The sequence below is a fragment of the Plecotus auritus genome (assembly GCF_963455305.1).
Source record: "Plecotus auritus genome assembly, chromosome: 9".
Lineage (NCBI taxonomy): Eukaryota > Metazoa > Chordata > Mammalia > Chiroptera > Vespertilionidae > Plecotus > Plecotus auritus.
In genome coordinates this window covers 118,800,657-118,825,198 of record NC_137783.1, presented here as the reverse complement: position 1 = coordinate 118,825,198, position 24,542 = coordinate 118,800,657, and the positions used below count along the sequence as shown (strand labels likewise).

General features: G+C 49.7%; 1 protein-coding gene across 2 annotated transcripts in view; it reads left to right on the top strand.

Moving 5' to 3' along the window:
• The window catches only part of GALNT18 (polypeptide N-acetylgalactosaminyltransferase 18), a 299,887-nt gene that overhangs the window by 157,277 nt on the left and 118,068 nt on the right, over window positions 1-24,542 (top strand). For both annotated transcript variants that reach the window (XM_080642299.1, XM_080642300.1), the window contains exon 3: window positions 8,721-8,887. In XM_080642299.1, coding sequence (XP_080498425.1) covers window positions 8,721-8,887 — 167 coding nt within the window. The remainder of the gene's footprint in view (window positions 1-8,720; window positions 8,888-24,542) is intronic.

Sequence of the window (24,542 nt, the reverse complement as noted above, 5' to 3'; positions counted from 1 at the left end):
TGGCCGTGGGTGTTTGCTGCCACCACCCTGGGTGTGGCCACAGGGTGGGTGTATGGATTGGAGTACTGTGGGGTCTTCATGGTCTCTAGATAGACATCTAAGAGCTCAGTTTGGGGGCCAACAGGACTGGCTCTATGGGTGTGTATGGTGGGCAGAATAATGGCCTCCCTAGGATGTCCATATCCTAACGCCCAGAACCTGTGACTATGGTGTGTTATGTGGCAAAGAATGAAGGTTGCAGACGGAAATAAAGGTGCTAATGCACTGACTTCAAAATGAGATTCTTCTGGGTAATCTGGATGGGCCCAATGTTATTGCAAGGTCACTGAAAAGTGGAAGAGAGAGGTGGAAGAGTCAGAGATGGCAATGTGACAAGGACTTGACCAGCTGCTGCTGGCTTTGAATTTGGAAAAGAGCCATAAGCCCACGAATGTGGGCAGTCTTTAATTAATTTTTTTTTAAACAAACCCACAACCTTGGTGTATTGGAATGGTGCTTTAACCAACTGAGCTACCTGGCCAAGGGTCTGGACAGCCTTTAGATAGATACTGGAAAAGGCATGAAAACACTATCACCTTGAGCATCCAGAAAGCACTGCAGTCCTACCAGCACCTTGAAATTAGCCCAGTGAGACCTCGAGAATGGTAAGATAATAAATGTGTGTTGTTTTAAGCCACCAAGGCCGTAGTAATTTCTTACAGCAGCAATATTAGTATTAGGAAACTAATATAGCATGCAACAGGAGCCCAAGAAGGCTGCAAGGACTCTGCACTTGGCTTAAAGTTTTTTGCTTACTTTGTTAAAATTCTGAATAATTTTTTGACAGGGGCCACCATAGTTTCTTTTTGCACTGGGCCCCACAAAGTATGTGGCTGGTCCTGGGGAGCGGGGGTGGGCTCCAGGCGTCAGTGCTGTGCAAACTGCTTAATGTCTGTTGTGTGTGTGTGTGTGTGTGTGTGTGTGTGTGTGTGTGTGTGTTTCACTGAATTTTATCCCCCCATCTCTCTGAGGCAGTTATTGTTTTCATTTTATGTAGTAGAATCCTGAGTATTTGAAAGGTCAAGAAACTTGTTTAAGTTCCCACAGGCAGTATGTGGCAATCAGTGGTTTTACCTGGGTCTTGTGTCTCCAAACACTACCTCAGCACCCGTGGCTCACCCTGCTCAGGTGAGCTTTTCTAGTTTGGGATCTTGGCTCTGTGGAGATGACCCAAAAGTTTGTGGAAAGAGTGTGCTCCATGAGGGCAGCCTCAGGGCAGAGGGGTAAAATAAAACACCCTTAGGTAATGATTCTGTTGTTGCACTGAAAATGCTAACTGTACAAACACAGTTGGGGGAAAATACTTATTAACTAAAGCAGTCTGGAAAAAAATATTTCTGGTTCTTAGTAAATGTTAAGCTCATTATGGGCCAGTAGTATCATGTGGTTGTTCTTAAAGGTGGTATAATCTTGAGCTGTATATTCTTTTAATCTTTATTGATTGATTGTTTGAGAGAGAAATTTGTTGTTCCACTTATTTATGCATTCATTGGTTGCTTCTCATAGGTGCCCTGACTAGAGAACAAACCCACAACTTTGGCATATCAGGACGATGTTCTAATCAACTGAGCTACCCAGCCAGGGCTTGAGCTATATTAGTAGAAGTATAATGTCTTAGAAAGGGGGGGTGACGGTTTTGTTTTACTCTGCTACTCAGATCACAACTGCAGAAATGGAGTGTAAGGGATAAAAAGAAAGTAGAGTATGTTCAGAGTAGAACAATCTAGAAGAACTGGGTAACATGACAAGCAGATGAAGCTTCTGCTTTGATTATAGAGTAATATTTAAAACCTGATTCCCTGGGCTCCAAGGTCAGGTCTCTCACTTATAAGCTGGTTGACTTCTAGCAAGTTACTTAGCCTCTCTGTGCCTTGGTTTTCCTGTCTGTAAATTAGGGATAGTAATACAAAGATTATACTGTAATATACGTAGAGCTCTAAGAACACTGCCTGACATGCAGTAATTGCTCTTTAACTTTTTGCTACTTTTATTACCTGGGTCTCTGATTTGTAAAAGAGATGTCTTGGGGATGCTATCATGACTTTAACTACCTGAAGGACCACTATGTGGACAAGGAGCCCCAAGGGACAGGCTACTTGCCCTGGTGCTGGATGAGAGGAGGGCTAAGCAGCCCTGCAAGACAGACCAGACAGAGGCACCGGAGAGGGACTTCACCCCCGCCCACATTCTGGGCATCAGAGGCTGAAACCAGCCTGGACTTCCTTTTCCTGACACACAGGGCCCACCTTCCCTCTTTCCACAGTCCTCAGCTCTCCTTGCCACAAACCTGTCCAGCTCACCAACAAACCCACCACATGGAGACACTCAGTCCCTGTGAGGCTTTCCCACCACGCCAGCTGACTTCTGTGCCCTGAGAGTGACTGGCTGTCCATGGAGCCCAGGGATCCCATTTTCCCTGCACTTCTAAGATGTAGGAACAAATAGTCTCCCCGCTTCCTGTTGACTGTTTATATTTTAAACTAGAGGCCTGATGCATGAAGATTCATGCAAGAATGGGCCTTTCTTCCCCTGGCTGCTGGCACCTCCGCTCTGGCCAGAGCCACCTTTCCACTCCGCTCCAGCCTGGAGCTGCCTTTACGCCTTCCCACACTGCCCAGAGGCCTGGAGTGGCTGGGGTGATGTGGAAGGCCTGCATCATTGCCATGGCGATGACGCAAACGTCCCACCCCGCCCCCGGCCGCTTGGTGCCCACGTTTGCAAATTAACACGCCATCTTTGTTGGGTTAATTTGCATACTCACTCCTGATTGGCTGGTGTGCGTCGCGAAGGTACGGTCAATTAGCATGTTACTCTTTTATTAGGTAGATAACTCGTTTCCCTGTTGTCCTACTTGCAATCCACGTCTGAGATAGCAGTTTCTCTCTCTAAATTGTTAGTCACCTGAAAGGATGTTTGTAGAACTTTTTTAAAAAAACATGTTTTTATTGACTTTCAGAGAGAGAGGAAGGGAGAGGGATAGAGATATAGAAACACTGATGAGAGAGGAACATCATCGATCTGCTGCCTCCTGCATGCCCCCACTGGGAACCGAGCCTATAACTGGGCACATGCCCTGACCTGGAATCAAACCGGTGACCTCTTGGTTCATGCTCAACCACAGAGCCACACTGGCCTGGCAGAACTTTTGTCTCTGGATGAAAGCTGTATGTCTTGATGATCACATCTACTTAGTAGTTTCCCTGTTGGCGATTCCCGTGCCAGATTCTGTTCCTAGACCAGCTGGCCCATTTCTCTTCCTTACAGACTGTTAAAACTCCCCACTCTCGGATGTCCACCGTCTCCTCCACATCTGAGCTAGAGGCGGTGTCTTGCCTGATCCCTGAAGACCCTGCCACCATTATCCTCTGCTTTACCCAACTCTGGCTTATTGGATGGTCTGTTCTTATTGTTGCAGTCAGGCAGGGAGTAAGCGTTCAATGCAGCAATTCCTGTTCTATCGAATCATGGTGGGATTCCCACCCCAGAGCTTTCATGGGCCTGAATTGATTCTACCATTCACCATTCAAGTATTTATTAGTTTTTTTTCATTCAGCCAGACACCCAGAGCTTTCTGGGTGGACATTGTGGGAGGCACGGGGGGTACCTGGTGAGCATAGCAATCAGGAGGGGTCTGGAAGAAGCTACAAGTATACCATGCATGGTCAGGGGAGGATCAAGCAAGTCCTGTGAGTGCAGGTAGGATGGTGGAAGGGGAAGGTGGGGTGGACATTGATGACTGTGAAGGGCTAAGAGGGCACTGCTGACCCTGGGGCCAAGTGGTTAACAGTGCCCCTGACCCCCTGTGCTGACCAGTTGAAGGAAGGGCCTCTCTGGGGGCACTTGGGGGAGTGGGTATGTGGGAGTATCATCTTCTCACTGCTTGATTCATGTAGGTCCCACCTCCACTCCCAGAACCCTGACATAGCTGGACCCAGTTCCTCATGTTCATTGGCAGATAGACCCCAGCTCATATTCTACTTGATATGCATTCTGGAGCGGTCTAGCCCTCCTTCCACGCAGGTCAGGTGGCTCCATGGGCAGGGAGCTTGAGGTCAGGGAGGGGAGACTCTGAGATCCAATCCAGAGGCCTCTGGCTGCTGCCCTGGGTGAGACCCAGGGGCCAGGAGCCTGGATTGGCCTCATTCAGTCTGCACTGCTTCCCGGCCTCTCACAGTAATGGCACTGAAGTTCTTGATATAAACTTGCCTCGTAAATAGCTCAAACAGTCTTGGGGGGCTCTGCTGAGAGGCTCCCTACATTGCTGCTCCCATCCCCGCACCGCCTTCTGGGCGCAGAGATCGATAAAGTCGAGTTTATCATGACCATCAATTCTCGCTGATTAGACAGCCATAGTACTTGCCTCTCAGAAATGCCTTGTTTTTATCTCTAGTGGAAAATGGCTCGACTTTGAACAAGAATGAAAGTAAAAAGGGAACTTTTGTGGCTTAATTTTATAGGAGAAGCTGCCTCTTCTCAAAATGAGTAGGGGATTGGCCTCATGCAGTCAGGCTTTCTCCAGGAGTATCACTAGGGAGGGACCAGGCACAGCTCTGTAGCTTCCCTGAAGCTCATGCCCCAGCCTTTCTCTGGAGCAGTGGTTCTCAACCTTTTTAATGCCACGACCCTTTAATACAGTTCCTCATGTTGTGGTGACCCCCAACCATAAAATTATTTTCGTTGCTACTTCATAACTGTAATTTGGCTGCTGTTAATGAATCGTAATGTAAATATCTGTGTTTTCCGATGGTCTTAGGCGACCCTGCTAGTGGTTCTAAGTACAAAACAATTGAGAACCGCTGCTGTAGAGCCTAAGACCATCGGAAAACACAGATATTTACATTACGATTCATTAACAGCAGCCAAATTACAGTTATGAAGTAGCAACGAAAATAATTTTATGGTTGGGGGTCACCACAACATGAGGAACTGTATTAAAGGGTCGTGGCATTAAAAAGGTTGAGAACCACTGCTCTGGAGAGACATTTGGAGAAGCAGTGTGTGGGGAAGACACCCAGAGCAGGCAGGAGGGCAGGGCCTGGGAGCAGAGGGTGTGCATGGCCAGACCTGGAGGACCAGGTGCTGGGAGAGGCCATCTCCGCAGTGTGACTCCTGTTCATTGGCAGATAGACTCCAGCTCATATTCTACTTGATATGCATTCTGGAGAGGTCTAGCCCTCTTTCTAAAAGTGTGATGAACAGTTCCCAATAAGGCCAGTATACTGGGACAAGCTCACTGTCTCTGGAGAGGCAGAGCACTCAGTGGGGACCAGTGCTTGTTTGTATACAGAACAAGTGCTGGGAGGGCTTGAGCAGCTCCCAGGAGAGAAGGGAAGGGAAGGATTTAAGGAGATCAGGACATTTGGCTGGGGGGGTTGGGGGGATCACTTAATTACAGTGCAAAGAAACTGAGGACTGCTGAGCCTGAACCTGAGGGAATGACTGGAGCAGCAAGTTCAGCAGGGGAGCGGGGTGGGGGCGACTCTCCTGCAGGAGGTTTGTAAGAAGGAACATGCTGAGATCAGTAGCCCGCGTGTAAAATGTAGGCCTTCTACAAATAAACAAACCTGTTAGTTTTGTTCAATTCCAGAAACTTGCTATGTGCCAGTCCCTGGTTTAAGTTTAGAAGGTAACACAGTAGCAAAGTAAAGTCCTTGCTCTCAGGGAGCGTCCTCACAGTAGAGGGAGACAGACAGTAAAGAGAGAAGTGATGTACTAGCCTAGGTGTCAGTTATGTTCAAAGGTTTGTCATATAAAAACCTTGTGTCTGAAAGAGACTTTCATATGAAAATAGTGATCAGCAGACTTTAACTTGTAAAATGGATACAACATTTCCATTCTGTTTGGAGAAAGGCCATCAGGAGCCCCCTCAAAGGCGCTGGGGCTCAAACCATCAGGACCCGCAGGGCCATTGCTGGGAGAACGTCACCGTGGTCTCCTGGGGAGCGGGACACGGAGTAGTTATGTTGAGAATTAAGAAGGGAAGAAAGCAGAGGAAGGCAGTTACCCTCTAACTCTGGAAAACACCTGGGAACACCTGGTGCTCTGGCCCTCGAGGTCTCAGAACTCAGGGGAAACCTCTGCGGAAGGGCAAGCAGACGTAGGGTCACAGTCCTCATGCTGATGGAGTCAGTGGGGAGGACAGTGAACCAGTCCCAATATACTGGCCTTATTGGGAGCTGTTCATCACACTTTTAGAGAAGAAAAATAAAGGTCACGTGTGAGTAGTTTGACAGTACATGGTATTTTTAAATGCAATTTGCAAGTGGGTTGTGTGTTAATGCTTAGTTCAGTTTCCACGCCTATGGAAAGGCCAGCTGCTGGCCTTGACAGTCATAAATAAGCATAGGCAAAAAGAATTGCTTGACTGTTAACCACAAACCTTTTAATTGATATCATAGAAATCGTCTTCACAACAATAAAAGATGTTTAAAAAGGGTTTGATGAGCTTAAGGAGTCACTCCAGTCTCCCTCCTTCCTGAGTCCCTCCCTGCATCTCCCCTCTTCTTTGTCCCTTCCCCACAGTTAAAGGAGCTGCTTTGCCTCCCTTGCCTGGGCTCCAGTCACAGCACGTTCCCTCTCCCCACTGGGCCTTTGTAGGGCTCACCTTCCGTGACATTTATGTTTCTGATCAAATCTCTCCTCCTCACAGAGCCCATCCCTGACCACTTCTTCTAGAACAGCGGCAGGGCATCACGCTGACCTCTTACCCTGTGTTACTTTCCATCTCCGCACTTATACGAATCTGTGTCATTTGTGTGCCTCTGTGTTTACCTGTTTCCCCAGACAAAGTGTAAGCTCCACGGTTATGGGTACTTGATCCACACCCCCCTGCATCCTCAGTGCAGAACTGCCTCATGGAAGAAGCTCAGTACACATTGATTCCATTAAATATAACAAAGAACGAATTCGACACCAATCTGTTAACATGAGGGTTTTATTAAAATTGTAAGTATGGCCCTAACCCGTTTGGCTCAGTGGATAGGGTGTTGGCCTGCGGACTGAAGGGTCCCAGGTTCGATTCAGTCAAGGGCATGTACCTTGCAAGGTTGTGGGCACATCCCCAGTAGGAGGTGTGCAGGAGGCAACTGATCGATGTTTCTCTCTCATCGATGTTTCTAACTCTCCCTCTCCCTTCCTCTCTGTAAAAAATCAATAAAATATATTTTTTTAAACATTGTAAGTATGAAGCAGATTTGGGAAAAGGCACTACTCTTTCCCTTCCTCCAACCCTTTTTGGTGAGAAAGAAGGAGAGCTTGAAATAGAATGGGAGAAGTTTCTGTAAATTTCTGGTAACCATAGAAACGGCGATTTTAGTTTATTAATCTCCTCCTCTTAAGTAGGTGGGGGCCCCACGGTGATTTCTCCGAATTGCTCCACGCTGGTTATCCCACAGACTTCCTCATTAAGGAAGAGCAGGCCCATTCCTATCCTGCAGCACTTTAATTACTGACGAACAGGAGCCCTGTGCTATTATGCTCATTAGTACATGCTCTAACCTGGCTGTGCCTCCACATTGGAGCAATGCAACGTGGTCACCAGCCCTGACCATGGAGCCCTCAGTGGTTGGTAGTGGGAGTGGGCAGCCTCCTCTCTGAGCCCAGGGCCTGGGGCAGGGCTGCCATTCAACCCCCGAAGATGGGATCTCAGGGCCTCTGGAATGGCGGCGTTTAGGTTCAGCCAGAGAGGGGCACCAGCGGTGGTTCCCTGCCTAAGGCAATGTTCACAGGGAAGGAACTGGACATGACACTTCTTATTGTTTGGCCTCTTTATGGCGTCTGATTTCAGGGTTGCGTGTTCCTCATCCCACGGGGAATGGGATGCAGACTTTCATGAATTTGCCTCACGTCCTTTGGGTAAAAGATCTCCAAATGGCTTCAGGGTTTCAGTGAAGCAGGGGGGGCGGGGGGAATAGGGCAGTTAAAGGCAATCTCTCCCACAATTATTTCTTCTTCAAGAAAGAACCCTGGTGTAGATATCAGAAGACCAGCGTAGATATTCTCTCTACGCAGCTGACTCCTGGCGGGGACTCAACCTCTCTGGGCCGTGGTGTCCTCATCTGTGAAATGAGACTGGACTTGTCCTTCCATCTCTCCTTCATTCATGTAGAGACTCTGACTCTGACTTCAACCTGGTTCTGAAGGCCGGACCCCTGTGATGAAGGAAGAGCAGGGAGGCCCAGGCAGTATGCCTGCTGGAGGAGCCAGGGTAGATTCTGGCAGGAGAAGTCCCTGGGGGGACACATGGTTCCCTCCTGAGGCAGAGCATCTGAGGTCCGGCCTCACCTAGGCACTGGCTGCCATCTTAGAAAAATGGACACTTTCCTTTGGTTGTATTTTCTGTCCTGTTGGCTTTAGAGACGCTGAGTCATTCTTCCATTAAACACTCAGTGACCACCTACTGGGTCCAGGCTTTGCACTAGGTGCTAAGGGCACAGCTATTCAGATGGGATAGTGATTGACAAATTCAGATCCTGTTGTGGGGCAAACAGTTTTAATGGTTGTGAGCTGGTCTGCTGCACACTTGGGGCTTGGCTTCACTGTATCAAAGAAGAGGCCTGGGAAGAATCAGGACTCCTGAGCCCTCCAGGAAATCTGGAGCCAAGACATAGGGTGGACCAGCACCTGGGGTGCCCCCGAGGATTCCCTGAAAGATGTAAGGTCCTGGTTCTTCTTCTTTCCAGGTGCCGCAACCTCTCATTCCCTGCCAGCCTGCCAGAGGTGAGCATCGTGTTCATCTTTGTCAATGAAGCCCTCTCGGTGCTTCTGCGCTCCATCCACTCAGCCATTGAACGCACGCCTTCACACCTGCTCAAGGAGATCATCCTGGTGGATGACAACAGCAGTAACGGTGAGTGTTCAAGCTCCTCGCTCTGCAGATGACCCTTGAGCAGAGGGGTCAGCCTCTACTTGGGGTTCTCATTTTCTCAAGGCTCTCTGTGGCTGCTCCTTCTCTGGGATGTTGCCTCAGTGACGAGAGACTCATGGTGATCAGTGCTTTGGAAGGTGCACTCTATAGGTGTGCCCTCTTTGCATCCCACTGAGGCCTGGTCCCCAAGCTCTGTCTTACCAACCTTTCTCTCTTCCCTCCAACATTCTAGTGTAATGAGATAAATAGCCCTGACCTCTACCCCGACCACATCCACAGTGGACATGGAATTGGAGCTGTGCACACAGAGTAATTGAAGTCATTGACTGGGATGAGAGGGTTGGCAAAGAGAAGAGAGAAGAACAGCAAATAGAAGTTGAGAGAATGCTGAGTGTAAGACATGCAGGAGTCAGGAGGAAGAGGGCTGACTGGTGCGAGACAGGGAAGGCATGGCAGGAGAAACTGGAGGACAGAGAATTTCAGGAATGAGAGTCATCTGTTTGAATGAACCCACAGTCAGGTGGAAGGATACAGAGTCTGGGAAGAGGCCAGTGGGTCTGGAAGGTGCAGAGCATGCAAACCTCAGCAAGAAGCTTTCAAGAGTTGGAATGCAGCTGTAGAAGCTAGGTGAAGGTGAAAAGCAGGCATGGAGGTGGATTTTTCTGTCAGGGATTTTAACTGTGAAAGAGAATCAGGAGCTAAGACAGGAATTGAAGCAAAGTTTTACACAAATTTAATTTAAAAACAATTTTAAAAAATTAACCACCATCTATAGCAAAAAAATATATTTATATCATGACCCAGGATGACATGCCTACTTACACCCAATTGTATGCACATGCTATTGAAACAAAACGTTTAAGAAACAATAGTTACCCTTATAATGGAAGAAGCATGCTATTTTCTATTATAGTCTGGTCTGTTACTCAGGTGTATTGTGTTGTGTTGTGTTGTATTGTAGTGTGTATATTTCCCTCGTTTGAAAGTCAACTTATTCTCAAGATCCTGACTGCAGATTAGAATTGCTTGGAGAACTTTTAAGAAGTCCAGGTGGCCATTCGTTAGCACTGGTAATTTAATGGGTCTGAGGAGCAGGTGCCTGTGGCCCTTGGCCCGGGATGGGGGTACCTGAATTCCTTGAGGCCAAGGGTTGGAGCAGGGCCTGTGAGGAGGGAGGAGAGGATGGGATCCTGGGCACAAACACCAGGGTTGCCTCTGGGAAGAAAGGGCCCATCTTTCTGCCCTTCGGGAGGATCGGATGGGTGAATAGGGAGATAGCTGGAGGCAATGAGGAGTGTGGCAATGGGTGCTGAGGCAAAGCAATAGCACCCTCTGGTTTGCAGGACTCTGCATGGGTGGAGGGCATGGTGAGAAGGGGTTTGGTGCCAGCTGGAGAGCCCCTTGTGGAATAGGACAGGAGGGACCAGTAATGGGGTTCCCTGGGAGCAGCCTGAGCTAAGCTCTTAAGAGGGGAGGAGGGACATTTGAGACTGGCTCTTGGAGGAAGTGAGCCATCTCTGGCCTTACTTAGCAGAGGACTGAAGGGTCCTTTGGACTGGCCCTGCCTGTCTTGTGCGAGGGCGGCTGTGGCCATGTCCTGGGCAGGCTCCATTTGGGCCTGCTTCTCTTGGCACCATCTCACTCATCACAGGACTGCCATTTATCTCACATCAAGCCTCTGTGCTCAGTTCACAAGCATTTATAGAGTGCCCGGCTGGGCCAAGGGCATGAGGGAATGGTGGACCAGATCTAGCCTCTGACATCAGGGAGTCATGCAAATAATTGTAAAATAAGGATGAAACATAACAGGACTCAGTTTCCAGTCTCAGGTCTACCACTTCCTGGTCATCAGTCTTTTAATTTTTTTTTTAATACATCTGTATTGATTTCAGAGAGAGGAAGGGAGAGGGAGAGAGAGACAGACATCAATGATGAGAGAGAATCATTGTTCAGCTGCCACCTGCACATACCCAACTGGGGATCGAGCCTGCAACCCAGGCATATGCCTCAACCGGGAATTGAACCATGGTTCATAGGTCAATACTCAACCACTGAGCCACACCGGTCGGGCTGTTTTTTGTTTTGTGTGCCATGTGGGGACATCAGGCCCTGCCCTGCCCTATCCATCCCATAGTCACTGAGATTAAATTGAGGGAATGGGAGTGAAAGTGCCATATGAGCTGCGTGGTTCTGAGAGTGAGTTAAATGACAATAATAAAAATAGCAACATTAACAACAATAATAGCTGGCATGGAGCCTTTGCTTAGAGGCAGTCCCTGCCTTTCTCCCTTTTCTGGTGGGAAGATCAGAGAATTTGTCATTAGGCCAGCTTTTCAGTTCCAGCTCTTTCTAGCTTCTTCCTAGCTGTGAGTTCTTAACCTCTGTGAACCCCATTTTCCTTATCTATAAAATTGGGATGTATAATTCCTACCTCGGGGATTGTTCGGAAGCTTGAATGAGATAACGCAGGATGGAAGGGATGTTGGTGTTTAAAACTGTAAGTGAAGCAGGAGTACAGAGCTTTCAGAATGAATCCCTGGCTAAGCCTTCCTCCCCAGGCGTTTGTCACAGGTTCTGTGTGTTCTGGTGCCTTGTAGCCTCTTCTGCAGGCACCTTGCTTTGGGGTTAGGCTGTGTTTCCATAAACACAGGGAAGGGGCAGTTGATTACTGCTTTCTTCATCCAAGCCCTTGGACCTTTAGCTCTCTCTCAGAAACCCAGGGCTGAAGGTTCTGCAGATGGTCCTTGTGTAGGAGTTTGAGTTCCTGTTCTCTTGCTTCTTAAGCAATTTCCTAAATGAGCTTCACTCTTTCAGGCGCTGACTCCTGTATAAGATGCTGACAGTATGCTAAAGTGATTTCAGACTTTAGTATTTGAGCTTGACTAAAAATATGGAGATTCAGATCAGCCACTTTGCTGCCCCAGGACATTTGCACTTGCTGATCTCACCACCTGGAATGCTCTTGCCCCTTGATATCTGCACATCTTGTTCCTTTGCCTCTTCAGGCCTTTGTTCAAATGCCACCTTGCCACCCTATTTAAAATGGGAGCCCTTACCTCTGTTACTCCTCACCCTTCCTTGCTTGTTTTCCTTTAGAGCACCAACCACCACCTGACATACTGTACTCACTTGATTACTTCCCTTATTTATTTGGACATCGTCTCTTCACTAGTATGTAAGTTCCATGAAGACAGGGAGATTTGTTTTGTTCATTGATGTATCTCTAGCACCTAGAAAGGTACCTGGTACTTGTAGGTGTTCAATAAATATTGATTCAATGGAAAGAATGAATGAGTCTTGATTCTGTAGGTCTGGGGCAATTGCTAGGCATCTGCATTTTAATACGCTTCCCAGAGCTTTCTGATGCAGTGGGATGGTCTCATTGCTGTCCTCCATCTGTACTGCAGCTGGAGCCTGGGACAGCAGGCACCCAAGCTCCCCCAGGGCTAGCCTCAAGCAGCGGGCACTGTGGGTGGAGTATTTCTTCCTGCAGTGGGGTTCTGGGACCTCCCTGCTCCTCCCAGGGAGATGGCGTGAATGGCGGGTGGAATGCAGAGCAGGAGGGGGAGCTTCTCTTGCTGTTACCCCAACCAGGGAGGACCTCTGCACAGAGTCAGGTGGCCAACCCTGGGCCTCCGCCTTCATAGGCATTTGCCACAGTGGGGGCCTTGCTGTGTCCTCCCTGCAACTCCGAGGCAGTGCTTCCCCTCCCTGGCTCCTCTTCCTTGTTATCTCAAGGAAATGGTGGGAACCCGCTCGAGCCTCCTGGTTTTAATTACTGTGTTTTGCAGTGACTCCCAGTGGGCCAATGACTTCAGCTGGGGCTGAGTGATTCAACCTTTATAGACCTCCAGAGGCAGGAAGCATCAGGATTTTCAGCTGATAAAGTCGTCTCTGCCTTTGAATCTGGGCACTCATTTACTTGTTCATTCATTCATTCATTCACTCATGGTTTCAATTCCTCAACAGGTCTTTGCTGGCCATATAATTTTTGCCAAGTACGTTGGCACATGGCTAAGCCACCTCCCTCCCCTTTCCCTTGTGAACTCACGCATGTGACACAGGTGTTCCAGTACATAGCTCAGAGCAGGTGCTCAGTGAAATGAGTCCTGGCAGGCTCCTTCATCAACTGTCCAGAGCAGGGGTCCTCAAAGTTTTTAAACAGGGGTCCAGTTCACTGTCCCTCAGACCATTGGAGGGCCGGACTATAGTTTAAAAAAAAAAAAACTATGAACAAATTCCTATGCGCACTGCGGGCCCGGGACAAGTTGACTGCTAAGCAAGACAGGCAGCGGCGCCTGGCGGGCCGGATGAATGTCCTCGGCGGGCCGCATGTGGCCCGCGGGCCGTAGTTTGAGGACGCCTGGTCCAGAGTCACCACTTCCCCCAATCTAGCCACTCTCACTTCCAAATTTTTTTTCCTTTGTACTCAGTTTCTCTGTTTCCTCTTTAAACTCCTATCCTTATTTGATAAACTTAAAAATCATACACTCTTCTTTCATGCTACTTTGAGGGCCGGTCAAAATCTGAATTTTATAACTAAAAGTACATCAAAACAATGACAATATCAAATACTCTTTTAAGAATCCCATCCCCTGGAGGTTTTGATCTGCTCCTGGTTGGCAGTGACTTGCCCAACCTAAACCAGCTTGATGTTTGAACCCCTCACACACCTGAGGCTGGGGTTGAGTGGTCTCTCTCCTGGCCTATCAATATCCTTTCCTGGGAATGGCTGCTCCCGCCTCCCCCCCCCTCCCCCCCCACACACACACTCCTACTCCCTTTGCGGAGCTCCAACTTCAGACTCCACTCAGGTGCCACTGCTTTCAGCAAGCCTTCCATCACACCTCACTACGCCCCCACCGGCTGGATCAGGGAGTGCACACACATGTCTAAGCTTCCTCCCTCACAGTGTTCGAGCTGTTTATTTACTCACTAAATTACAGCAAGCTGTTTAATACAGACTAGCCAAGCTGACCAGTGTGAGAGGGACACAGTGCTGGGCATCTCAGTGTCCCTCCAACTAGCCCAGTACCCAACACAGAATAGTCACTAGATAAATTTTGTTGATAAGAGAACAGGGAAGTAGACATGATTATCACCTGTATATCATAGATGAAGAAGCTAAGTCTCAGAGAGGTAAAAAACAATAAAAATTGTTTCAAAAATTTAAAAAGTGACCAGAGCTCAGGGTCACATAAATAGCAGGATGTGATGATATAGGACAGTGGCCGGCAAACTCATTAGTCAACAGAGCCAAATATCAACAGTACAATGATTGAAATTTCTTTTGAGAGCCAAATTTTTTAAACTTAAACTTCTTCTAATGCCAATTCTTCAAAATAGACTCGCCCAGGCCGTGGTATTTTGTGGAAGAGCCACATTCAAGGGGCCAAAGAGCCGCATGTGGCTCGTGAGCCGCAATTTGCTGACCACGGGTATAGGAACTCAAACTCAGGTCCTCTGGCCCTGGAACCCGTTTCTGATACTCACCACACTTCCAGAAGCCTGGGGGATGTGTGGACATAAGCTCAGTCCTTTGTGGACATCCCCTGATAGCCAACCACATCATTGCTTCTTGGTGAGGGCAAATTAGAGCCAATGTGATCCACACACACATTAACAAGGTGGGCCTGTGTCCTGGAGTCCCAACGTGGGTTAGCTTCCCCCATACCCTTTTAGGTACGGGGCCTGGATCTACTTCAGTGCAGGGCAGCAGGCAGGTATGGCCAGAGGGGGTCCCCAGGCTGGATTCCAGGCCCCTGACTAAACCACTGCCTGGTAGGGGGCCTCTGCCCAGGGTTGTAGTTTGCCCCCCACTTCTCCAGACCTGGGCCTCGGATCAGTATGACTCCCAGTGCTCCAAGTTAGAGTCCCACTCAGTGAGCACTTAGTATGTGCCAGAGACTAATCTAAGTACTTTATAGAAATTAACTGGTGCACCGAAACCGGTTTGGCTCAGTGGATAGAGCGTCGGCCTGCGGACTGAAGGGTCCCAGGTTCGATTCCAGTCAAGGGCACGTACCTTGGTTGCGGGCACATCCCCAGTAGGAGGTGTGCAGGAGGCAGCTGATCGATGTTTCTAACTCTCTATCCCTCTCCCTTCCTCTCTGTAAAAAATCAATAAAATATATTTAAAAAAAAAAAAAGAAATTAACTGGTGCTCTGGGACAATGGTAAGAACGATGATCAATGCCATTTTTATAACAAGGAAGCAGGCACAGAGCAGTTAGGAACGTGTCCAAAGTCACACAGAAGTGGGATTTGAACCTAGATTGTCTGGCTTCGGAGCCTACACCCTGGACTGTTAAACAAGGTTGTCTCAGGTGCACACGGCTCCCTGACACCAAAAGACTTACTTGAATGTCGTCCTCATTCTCTTTCCTCCATCCAGTCTGGAGAGAGAGACGTTGGGCAGCAGGACCAGTGAAGAAGAAAGCAAAGAAGGAACTTCAGAGAAAGGTGTGCTATTTCCTCAGCTGGAGCTTTGCCGGGTCAAATAAGGAGAGACATTTCCCACCGAGCCTTTTGGCTCGTGTTGGGGTAGAGAGGAAATTGAGGAGTTGGCAGCCATGCTCTAGGTCACCTTGTGAGAGGGGGGCAGCTTCCTGTTTCCTTTGAAATAGAGAGAAGTTGATATGCCTGCGTGTGTACACATATGTGTATGTGTGTGTGCACATATGTGAACATGTGTTTGCATGTGTGCATCTGAACAAGGCTGTGAGAGTGAATATGAATGAACCTGTGAGTGTGCATGTATGCAGTGTGAGCATGTGTAAACAGTGTGTCTTAGTCCATTTGGGCTGCTATAACAAAATACCATAGACTGGATGGCTGAAGCAACAGACGTTTACTTCTCAGGTTCTGGAGGCTGGAGATCAAGGTGCCAGCAGATTCAGTGTCTGCAGGGAGCCTGCCTCCTGGCTTGCAGACAGCTGCCTTCTCTGTGTGTCCTCACATGGCCTTTCCTCGGTGTGTGGGTGTGGAGAAAGCGAGCTCTAGTGTCTCTTTCTCTATTGGTAAGGGCACTAATCCCATCATGGGGGTTCTATCCGCATGACCTCGATTAACCCTAATTACCTTCCAAAAGCCCCACCTCCAACACCCTATGAATTTGGGGGCACACACATCCATTCCATAGCACTGGGCTGTGTGTGTGGTGTGAGTGGTGGTATGCATGCAAGTCCCCACTGACAGCAGCTCAGCCTCTCCCACCACTACCTGGAGCCACCCTCACAATCCCGATGAATGACAAGTAATTGCACAACTGTGAATCATTGTTATTTTTAATTGTTGGTATGAAAATCACAGTGTAGTGACGAAATAGAATCAGAGCTCCCAGATTGCCGCCAGCTGCTGGGCCCCCTCCCCCAAGCCTCTGCAAAGCCCCCATCCTCCCTTGGCCCAGAGCCTGCCTAATCATTGTTTAATGTTTCAAAGATGCTGTCCTACACAAGAGATACGCATTCTGGGTTGTAAAAATACCAACAGCTTTGCATGCAGCTGGAATAATTGCAAAAATAAAAAACGCAGAGGAAAAAAATGGTCAGACAGTATTGTGCTTTATGGAGCTTAAAGAAGCCCGTATAGCTAATCTAATTACAGCCAAGCCTCAGGCAGCTCGAAGGCATTTATACAGCCAGGCACATGGGCTGTCAGTTCTCTCAGCTGAAGGCTTTTTGTCACCACCCACCTCTATTCCTTTGACCTGTGTGACTAGAGTGGTACCCAGCAACCTGGAGATGAGGCAGCAAGGACTGAATCCTGCAGGAGCCCTGGAGAATCTCACTTTCGCTCCTTCTGCCCGGGGCCGCCTCTACCTGCCAAATTCATCATTCATTGCCAGCCTAGGGGTTGCTCTTGGCCACAGGCACATATTGATGTCCTTGGTGTTGCCCAGCACTCTCCTGAGGAAATGGTTTGGGTGGCTCTTGAGTTCCTGCCCGCTTCTGGTGGCAAATGCCTAGCCCTCCCTGCCAACTCAAGCCCTGACCCTAGGGCTGGGTCCAGCCTGTGACTAAGGGCATCAGATAAATATCTCTGGCAGATTCAATTGTGTCAGCTTCTGAGCAAACCTCATAGGGTTCTGCAGGTTGTGCCCTTCACCAGGGCACCCAGACAAGGAGCACTTGTGTGTGTGTGGGGGGGGGGGGGTGGATAAAATAGCCCATGCTCTCCATTTGCTAAACCATGCACACTGCAACGAGTCTGTCTCAGATGTGCATTTTTCTAATTGAGGGTCCCAGAGGGGATGCCTTTCTAGAATGCATATCGAGGTGCCATGTGCTTGTCGCCCAGCAGCCCTGGCCTCTGCAGAGAAGAGCAGCAGTCTCCCTTTGCCAGTGGGCGCCTGGCCTAACAGAGCTGCTGCAGCCTGCCATGTGTCCTGCACCTGCTGTCCTCCAAACGCCACTTTCCTCAACCTTCTCTGAGTTGGTCCTACACTTGGCTTCCTGAGTCCCTTCTCCACCAACCCTCAGTTCCCTGCTGGGATGGAGCCTTGCTCCAACACCCCTCATCCCCTAAGCTGGGCCCTGGCTCTCCATACAGCCCTGGCCAACCCCCTTCCTTAAGAGGCAGGACTCTGCTCCCTGGTTTGACCCACTTGCTTTCCTGCATCCTGAGGGCTGGGACCGCCCACTGATAGACCCCTCCCCCTGAAATGAGCACTCTTACTTAGTGGTGCCTGGATGTGCCCCGCCCCTGGGGATGCTGCCTCTTTGGGGACCAGCCCCAGAGCTCAGCCCCGCTGTTACCAGCCTCCTCGGTCCTCACCAGCCACTGCTGAAGCCCCAGCACTGCGCACAGCCAAGCCTGCCTGAGTCTGGCAATAGTGAGGGCAGTTCTTCACCCCTTTTGGGTTCCTTTACCAAAAAAGGAAACTGACTTAGAAAATCAGGAATTTTCCAACATACTTCCCTGTAACCAAGAATAGTGCCTAGAGAGCTTCGGGATGGCTTTAAAAAAAAACAAAAAAAAAATAGCTCAGGAGCTCCCTGTAAGCAGTGTGCAGCCGTGGGGTTGGATCATTTTGCTTTACAGACCCGTCAGGGGGACCAGTGTTTGATTAGCAAAGCTGGCAGGAACCAAGTACAAAAGGCCTCTTCCTCTGGTCAGCTGTGTGACCATCTGGCGAAGGGGCGATTCCCGGAGCCGGAGCTCTGAGAGGAGTGTGGGAGGGAGTCAGGAGAGGCGCCCCTTGCCCTCAGGTGAGGGCCCTGCAGCCAGCAGCTGGGAGTCAGGCTGTCCCTGGAAGAGGCCAGGACCGAGCCAGCAGCGCAGCTGGCAGGAGAGGTCTCCTTGTGCCCTCTTGGCTCCCGGCCTATCTTGCTCAGCAGCTTGAAAAGACAAACCAGTGCTGACAGTGTAAGTGGAGCTGAATGCAGGCACTGCTGTTGAGCCGAGCCCCGCCCCCTGCTTTCGCAGGAATGGAAAACAGCCCGAAACCCACCACATCCATACTCCAGGAGTATGGGATGCCTTCTGGTGGGGTTGGTTTCTGAAAGGCTGCCCCAAACCAGGCAGGGAAGCAGGTGTCCTCCGGCAGCTCCAGGGACCAGGTGCTCAGCAAAAGGAGGTGCGTGGACAGAGCTGGAGCCTGCAGTCATCTCAAGAGCCGCCCAGATCTGTCCCACAAATGAGCTTTCTGAGCTCTCAGGAGACCAGCATGCCCCTGGTTTGATGTCAGGGTGGGAGGCTGTGCTGGGGAAAGCATTGGGGTGGGGAAGCCAGCACAGATGACCGAGGCCTGAGGCTCCAACCACAGGTGTGGACCCACCTATGTGCCATGTCAACAGAAATCTGCACTCACTGTGGAGGTGGGGTGCAGGGAGGGCGGGTTTTCATTTTCTGTTTTACCAGGGTCCTAATCTGCTCTCAGGGGCCCTAAATTGGGGAGAAACTTTTTATTTTTTTCAGGGACTGCCTGCCATCTGCTAGGCTCACGGGGATTTACACCTCTTCTGCTCTTACTGTCATTCACGTGCATTCACTCAGCAAACCCAGTACCCGTTCTGAGCTCTGTGCTGGGAGGCAGTGGTGAACCCGATGTGGTACCTGCCTGTGATGAGCTTCCATCGGGGATGGCAGCAGGCCAGTGGGCAGACTCTGCAGCCCTTATTTGACACGGATGTGGAAATGGAAAAAAGGATGAAAAGGAGTCAACCACATGAAGAGCCATGGGAAAGTGTTTCAGGCAGAGGGAACAGTGCATGTTAGGACCCTGAGGTGGGATAGAGACTGACCAGGGCTGCTCAGTCATGAGGCTAAGATATTGGCCTCATGTCTAGTGGTTGTTAGAAGCTGCTATATCACGAGCTCAAGATGTAAGTAGAATTTTAGGGAGAGAGGCTCTTGAACAGAAAGAAACCACAACAATATTGGATTAGTGAGCAGGAACGTTGTGGACTCGGATGCCATTCTTGGTCACGTCCCTGCATCTTGAGACCTTGGAAGCCACTTGCATTGGGCACCTTGTGCCAGGCTAGGCGTGGGAGAGGGGAGTGACCAGCACCCAGGAAAGCTGACCGGGCTGAGAGGAGACAGATTGTGGGAGACTCCCAGTAGCGAGTCAGTCCCATTGGGCTCATCTCGCTGGGTTTCTCCCAGGGCAAGAGGCAGGACAGGAGGCAGGGGAGGGGGCAAGAGCTCAGGCCTTCATGTGAACCAAGTTGGTGTGGGTGGCTGTGATTTGGATGTGCCACTGCTCACCAGGGCTCACCCTGGCTCACCTAGTTCTTCCTCTCTGCATCCCCTCCTCTTCTTACACTGCAGCCCTAGCGGATGGTCGTGGAGCATGCTTGTGGTCCTTGTGGTTGGTGCTGGGGTGGTTGACATCTGGGAGTGAATAACCCAGGAAAATGCTTCTCTCCTCTGGGGAAAGGAGTATGAATTCAAACTCTACAAACCCAAACCTTTAAACCCTTCCTCACCTGGTGAATTTGATGGGGTGACAGAAGTGAATTACAAATTAGATCAGGGCTCAGCATTTACATGGGTTCCGAGCCAAATGGAAATTAAAACGAGTGACTGCAACAGGGTTAATGGCGAAGGCAAGGCTTCCAGCATGCCTTGGCAGAGCGTCTCGACCGGGTCTGGGTTCTCTACCCAGACAGTGGGGAGGAATTAACTTGTCACCAATCAGTATTTACTGATGCAACAGAAAATTCAACCACGTGGCATGTTTTCATGCCAGGCTGTGCAGCGGCCACATTGACTCCCCATACTAGTATCTTCCCTAAGGTGCATAGGCACTGAAGAAAGGAATATTTTTACCTGATTTGAAAGAGGTTTCCGGCTAAGTCCCATGGACTGAGTGTGTCTGCAAGCTTATCTGTGCTGTCAAATTTCATTTGGCTTAAACATGAGAACTAATGCAGAGAATCGAAGAAAACAAAGTTGGGTGCCGCGTGCTCCTGACCAGGGCTGCTCAGTCATGAGGCTAAGATATTGGCTGAAGTGATTGTATTTTCTCTGAAAAGAACATTAAAGGTTGTTGTTCAACCTTTCTGAAGTGAGTTCCTAGAATCTTAGGGGCCAGCTGCTGCCCTCTGGACCTATGTACTGTGCATTCCTGTGATGTATCAGTCCATCATTGGATGAATGCCCACTGTCTACTGAATTTCCAAATTCTGCATGGCCGGAAAAGCAAGTCCCAGTTATTGGGCTCTCACATTATTCCAGGTGCATCCATTAGAGGGGGCGGAAGGAAAGAGAGTAGGGGGAGGGGAGGGGAAAAGGGAGAGGGAGAAGGTGAGGGAGAGACATGGGGAGACAGATGAATGGGTGGGTCAGTAGGTGGATGGAAGGATTTAATCTTATTTCATTCTGTAACATAGGTGTTTTATGGTCATTTGAGAGATGAAGGAACTGAGGATCAGAGCAGGTAGTGAGTCACCAAAGTTCTCACGGCAAGATGGCGGCAGAGCTGGGGCTTGAGTCCACATTTCTCAATTCCAAGTTCAGTGTGTCCCTCTTGTCTTTCTGTTACTGCCTACGAGGCTTTTTTTTTTTTTTTTTTTTTTTTTTTTTTTAACTGCCGCCTTGTACCTAGAAATGGACCCACGTGCGTTTGGATGAACTGCTTATACAAATAGGTGGCCAGAAGATCTATATTTTTCATTCAGCAAATATTTATTGATCACTGTGTTGGCAGAATCCTGGCCCCCGGTGTACACCGCCTCTTCCAGTTATTCAGTCAGACGCTACTCTGGGCACTGCTGCGAAGGGGCTCTGTGGATGGAATTAAGGTCCAGTTTGGGGGGCCTGACCTAGTGACGTGAGTTCTTTACAAGCAGGTTCCTCTGGCTGGTTGCAGAAAGGGGAGGCCCAGAGGTGCGCTCTGGTGACCTGGAAGAAGCAGCCGCCCACACTGTGAACTGCCTGAGAGGCCAGGGGGCAGGGAACTGCAGGTGGTCTCTGTTTGCTGAGAAGGCCCGCCCAGCTGACAGCTAGCAGGGGAACACGAATTTCAGTCCTACAATGACTGCAAGGAAAGGACTTGTGCCCACAACCAGTAAGGCTAGAAGAGGACCCTGAGGCCCAGATGAGAGCTGCAGCGCTGGCCAGCCCGGATTTCAACCCAGTGACACCCTGAGCAGAGGGTCCTATAGAAACTGAGATAATCAGCTTGTGCTGTTTTAAGCTGCTACATGTGTGGTATTTTGTCACAGTAACATAATACCAAGACAGTCACCTCCCGAGTGCCAGCCCCTGTGACATTGGCATGGTCCCTGCCCTCCAGGGCTCACAGCCTGATGTGCTAGATAGACAAGTCATAATCAAATGATGACCGACTGTGATAAATGCTGTAAAATATATAAATATGATGACGTGAAATGTGGAGGGGAACGTGCTTCAGATTAGATGACTAGAGATGGTCTCTGTGAGTTGAACTCTGAAGGATGAAAAGGAGTCAACCACGTGAAGAGCCATGGGAAAGTGTTTCAGGCAGAGGGAACAGCGCATGCCAGGACCCTGAGGTGAGATAGAGACTAACATATTTTCAGTCACACGAAGGCAGCTGTGGCTGGAGGGTGGTAAGGAAGGCAAAGGCTGGCTTGAGATAACATTGAAGGATTAAGCAGGGCCTGGTCGTGCAGGACCTGTAGAGTATTACTCTCGGTGCGATGGGCAGCACCAATGAGTGTAGAGTGGGAGAGAGAGATGATCTGATTGACATTACTGGAAGATCTCTCTGGCTACCGTGTAGTGAACAGTTTGGATAAGGGTAGGAGTGGAAGCAGGGAAGTCATTAGGAAGGCTCTTGGAATACTGCAGGCCAGAAAGGAGGGTGGTTCAGAATATGCTGGCTGGAGCGAGAGAGAAGCAAATGATGGACTGAGATTTCGGATTTGCTGGTGAATTGGATGGAGGCGGTGAAGGAAAGGACGGAATCGAAGGTGAAGTTCAGGTTTCTGGCTTGAGCAATGGGGTGAATGTGCCACTTACCAAGATGGGAAGGACGCGATTGGGGGGCGGGGACGGTGCGCAAATGGTTTGGGGGGTCAAATCAGAGTGAGTTAACTTTTGAATGTGGGACATCTGAGGGAGAGCTCCAGGAGACATTTGGACAGGTGGCACTGCTGAGCGGAGGTGGTGCCCTGGCTCAAGGACATCAGGACCAGCTGACCTGCCTTGATCATCCCCTAGAAGAGTGGCAGAGTGCCCGGGTCCACACAGCAAGGCTGCAAAGACCCGGGCCTGGACCTCTGAAATAGTCACCCTTCTTGGCCCCGCCGTTCCAGTGCTGAGCCTGGTGCGGTCACATGCCAGAGTGGTGCGTTTTGGGATGAAGTGGCTCCGGTGTGACGCTGACCTCTCAGCGAGCTGCTGTAGTTGTTCTGGTCTAGTAGCAAGGTGCATCAGACATCACATTACATAAACCTGAAATTGCAGCCTAATGTTGTTAAGGGGCCTGAGGGAGCCCGGGAAGAATGAGCGTGAACAAGGAATCCTCGGTAGGATGATCAAATCCCTGATTAAAATCACCTCCCAGGGTCAAGTGGCCTCTAGAGAAAGTGGAGAGTCCCTCTGAATCCTAATGGGGCGTGTGCCACTCCTAAAGGATGTTTGGCAAGACTGCCTCTTCCTTCTCTGGGGCCGCTCATTGCAGGAGAGGCTGCTGTGGAGACAGCTCCCTCAGGAATCTGACCACTGGGCTCAGCATTAGCTGCTCCATACAGAAGCCGCGTGGCAGGTCCGGTGTGGCTTCTCCACCTTGCCTCAGAGGGGCTCTTCCCCAGGAGCAGTCCCGGAGACATGGATTCAACAGCAAGCAGTTTATTTAGGAAATCTGAGAAACACCATGAAGTCGGGGAGTTAAGCTAAGGAAGGGAAGCAGCCAATAAGAGTATGTTCTCGGGTCAGGCACCACTGTGGGCCAGTGGAACTGAATTCTACAGGGAAACTGGAGATGTAAAGCATGCCCTAGAACAGTGGTCGGCAAACTGCAGCTCGTGAGCCGCGGTTTGCCGCTCTGTTGACTAATGAGTTTGCCGACCACTGCCCTAGAACAATCACCCCTGAGGGGTGAGGGGGCTGGGGCATTTACATACCAGCTCCCTTTTGTTGTTGGTTCCCTTTAGTTGTTCATTGCTGCTCTCGAGGAATGTTAATTTCTAGCATGTCAGCCCTCCATATACTGGGACAGAGCAGTTTTCTGTGGCTTTGAATAAAGCCCTGAGTGTGGGTTCTGGCCCTAAGTCACGGTGGTAGAGAGAGGAACACTGAAAGAAGGAGGCTCAATTGGAGTGTCGTCCCCAAGCACAAGGTTGCAGGTTTGACCCCATTTGACCCACGATGAGTGCATAAATAAGTGGGACAACTCTCTCCCCCCACCCCTTTCTCTCTCTCTCTCTCTCTCTCTCTCTCTCTCTCTCTCTCTCTCTCTCTCATAAATCTAAAGAAAATTAAAGATTGGGAGGAAAAAAAGAAGGAAGCTGCAAAGGTATGATTAGGCCAACCATAGCATCTGCCACAAGGACCATGAGGCATATGTTTTGGATCCTTTCAGAAACTGTGTTTTTAAAAGCTTTGTGATGCTGACTCCGCCCGAATCTTCATAGGCCAAACTGCAAGGCATGCTGGGACCTCTGAAGCAGGCTGAAGCTGTCACCCAGGTTATGCCAGACCAGGGTTAGAGTGTCTCATGCCCCGTGAGGTTGACCTGCTGCCTGTAGGCAGAGCCCACAGTGCCTTGAGACATGGGGCTCCATTTCCTCTTATGTCTCTGTCCAGCAGGTCCGCCAGTGGACAGAGCACCTGCAGGAAGCTGTGGCCTGGGATTGTAGATACTCGGGCAGGGGCAGGGGTCAGAGAGCCACAGCTTCAGCAGTTTTAAAACACAAGCCTAGCCAGGAGATCAAGGATAAGATGCAGCCTTTGGGAAAAACTGTGGCAAGAAGGGTCTTAGGTCACTTCTAAGAATGCAAACCAGAAAACCAAGGTAGAACCATACTTGTAAGGCCTGAGTATGCTGCAGGGAAGTGGGAGGGAGCTGCAGCTTCACTGGCAACAGGTGCTGAGGGCGCTCCTCGGCACCTCAGATGCCAGGCCGGAGCCCTGGTCGGTGTCGTAGACACTATTGGTGCCCACCCAGATCCCCTTTACTGGCCAGTTCACCTGTCCTCCAGGTTCT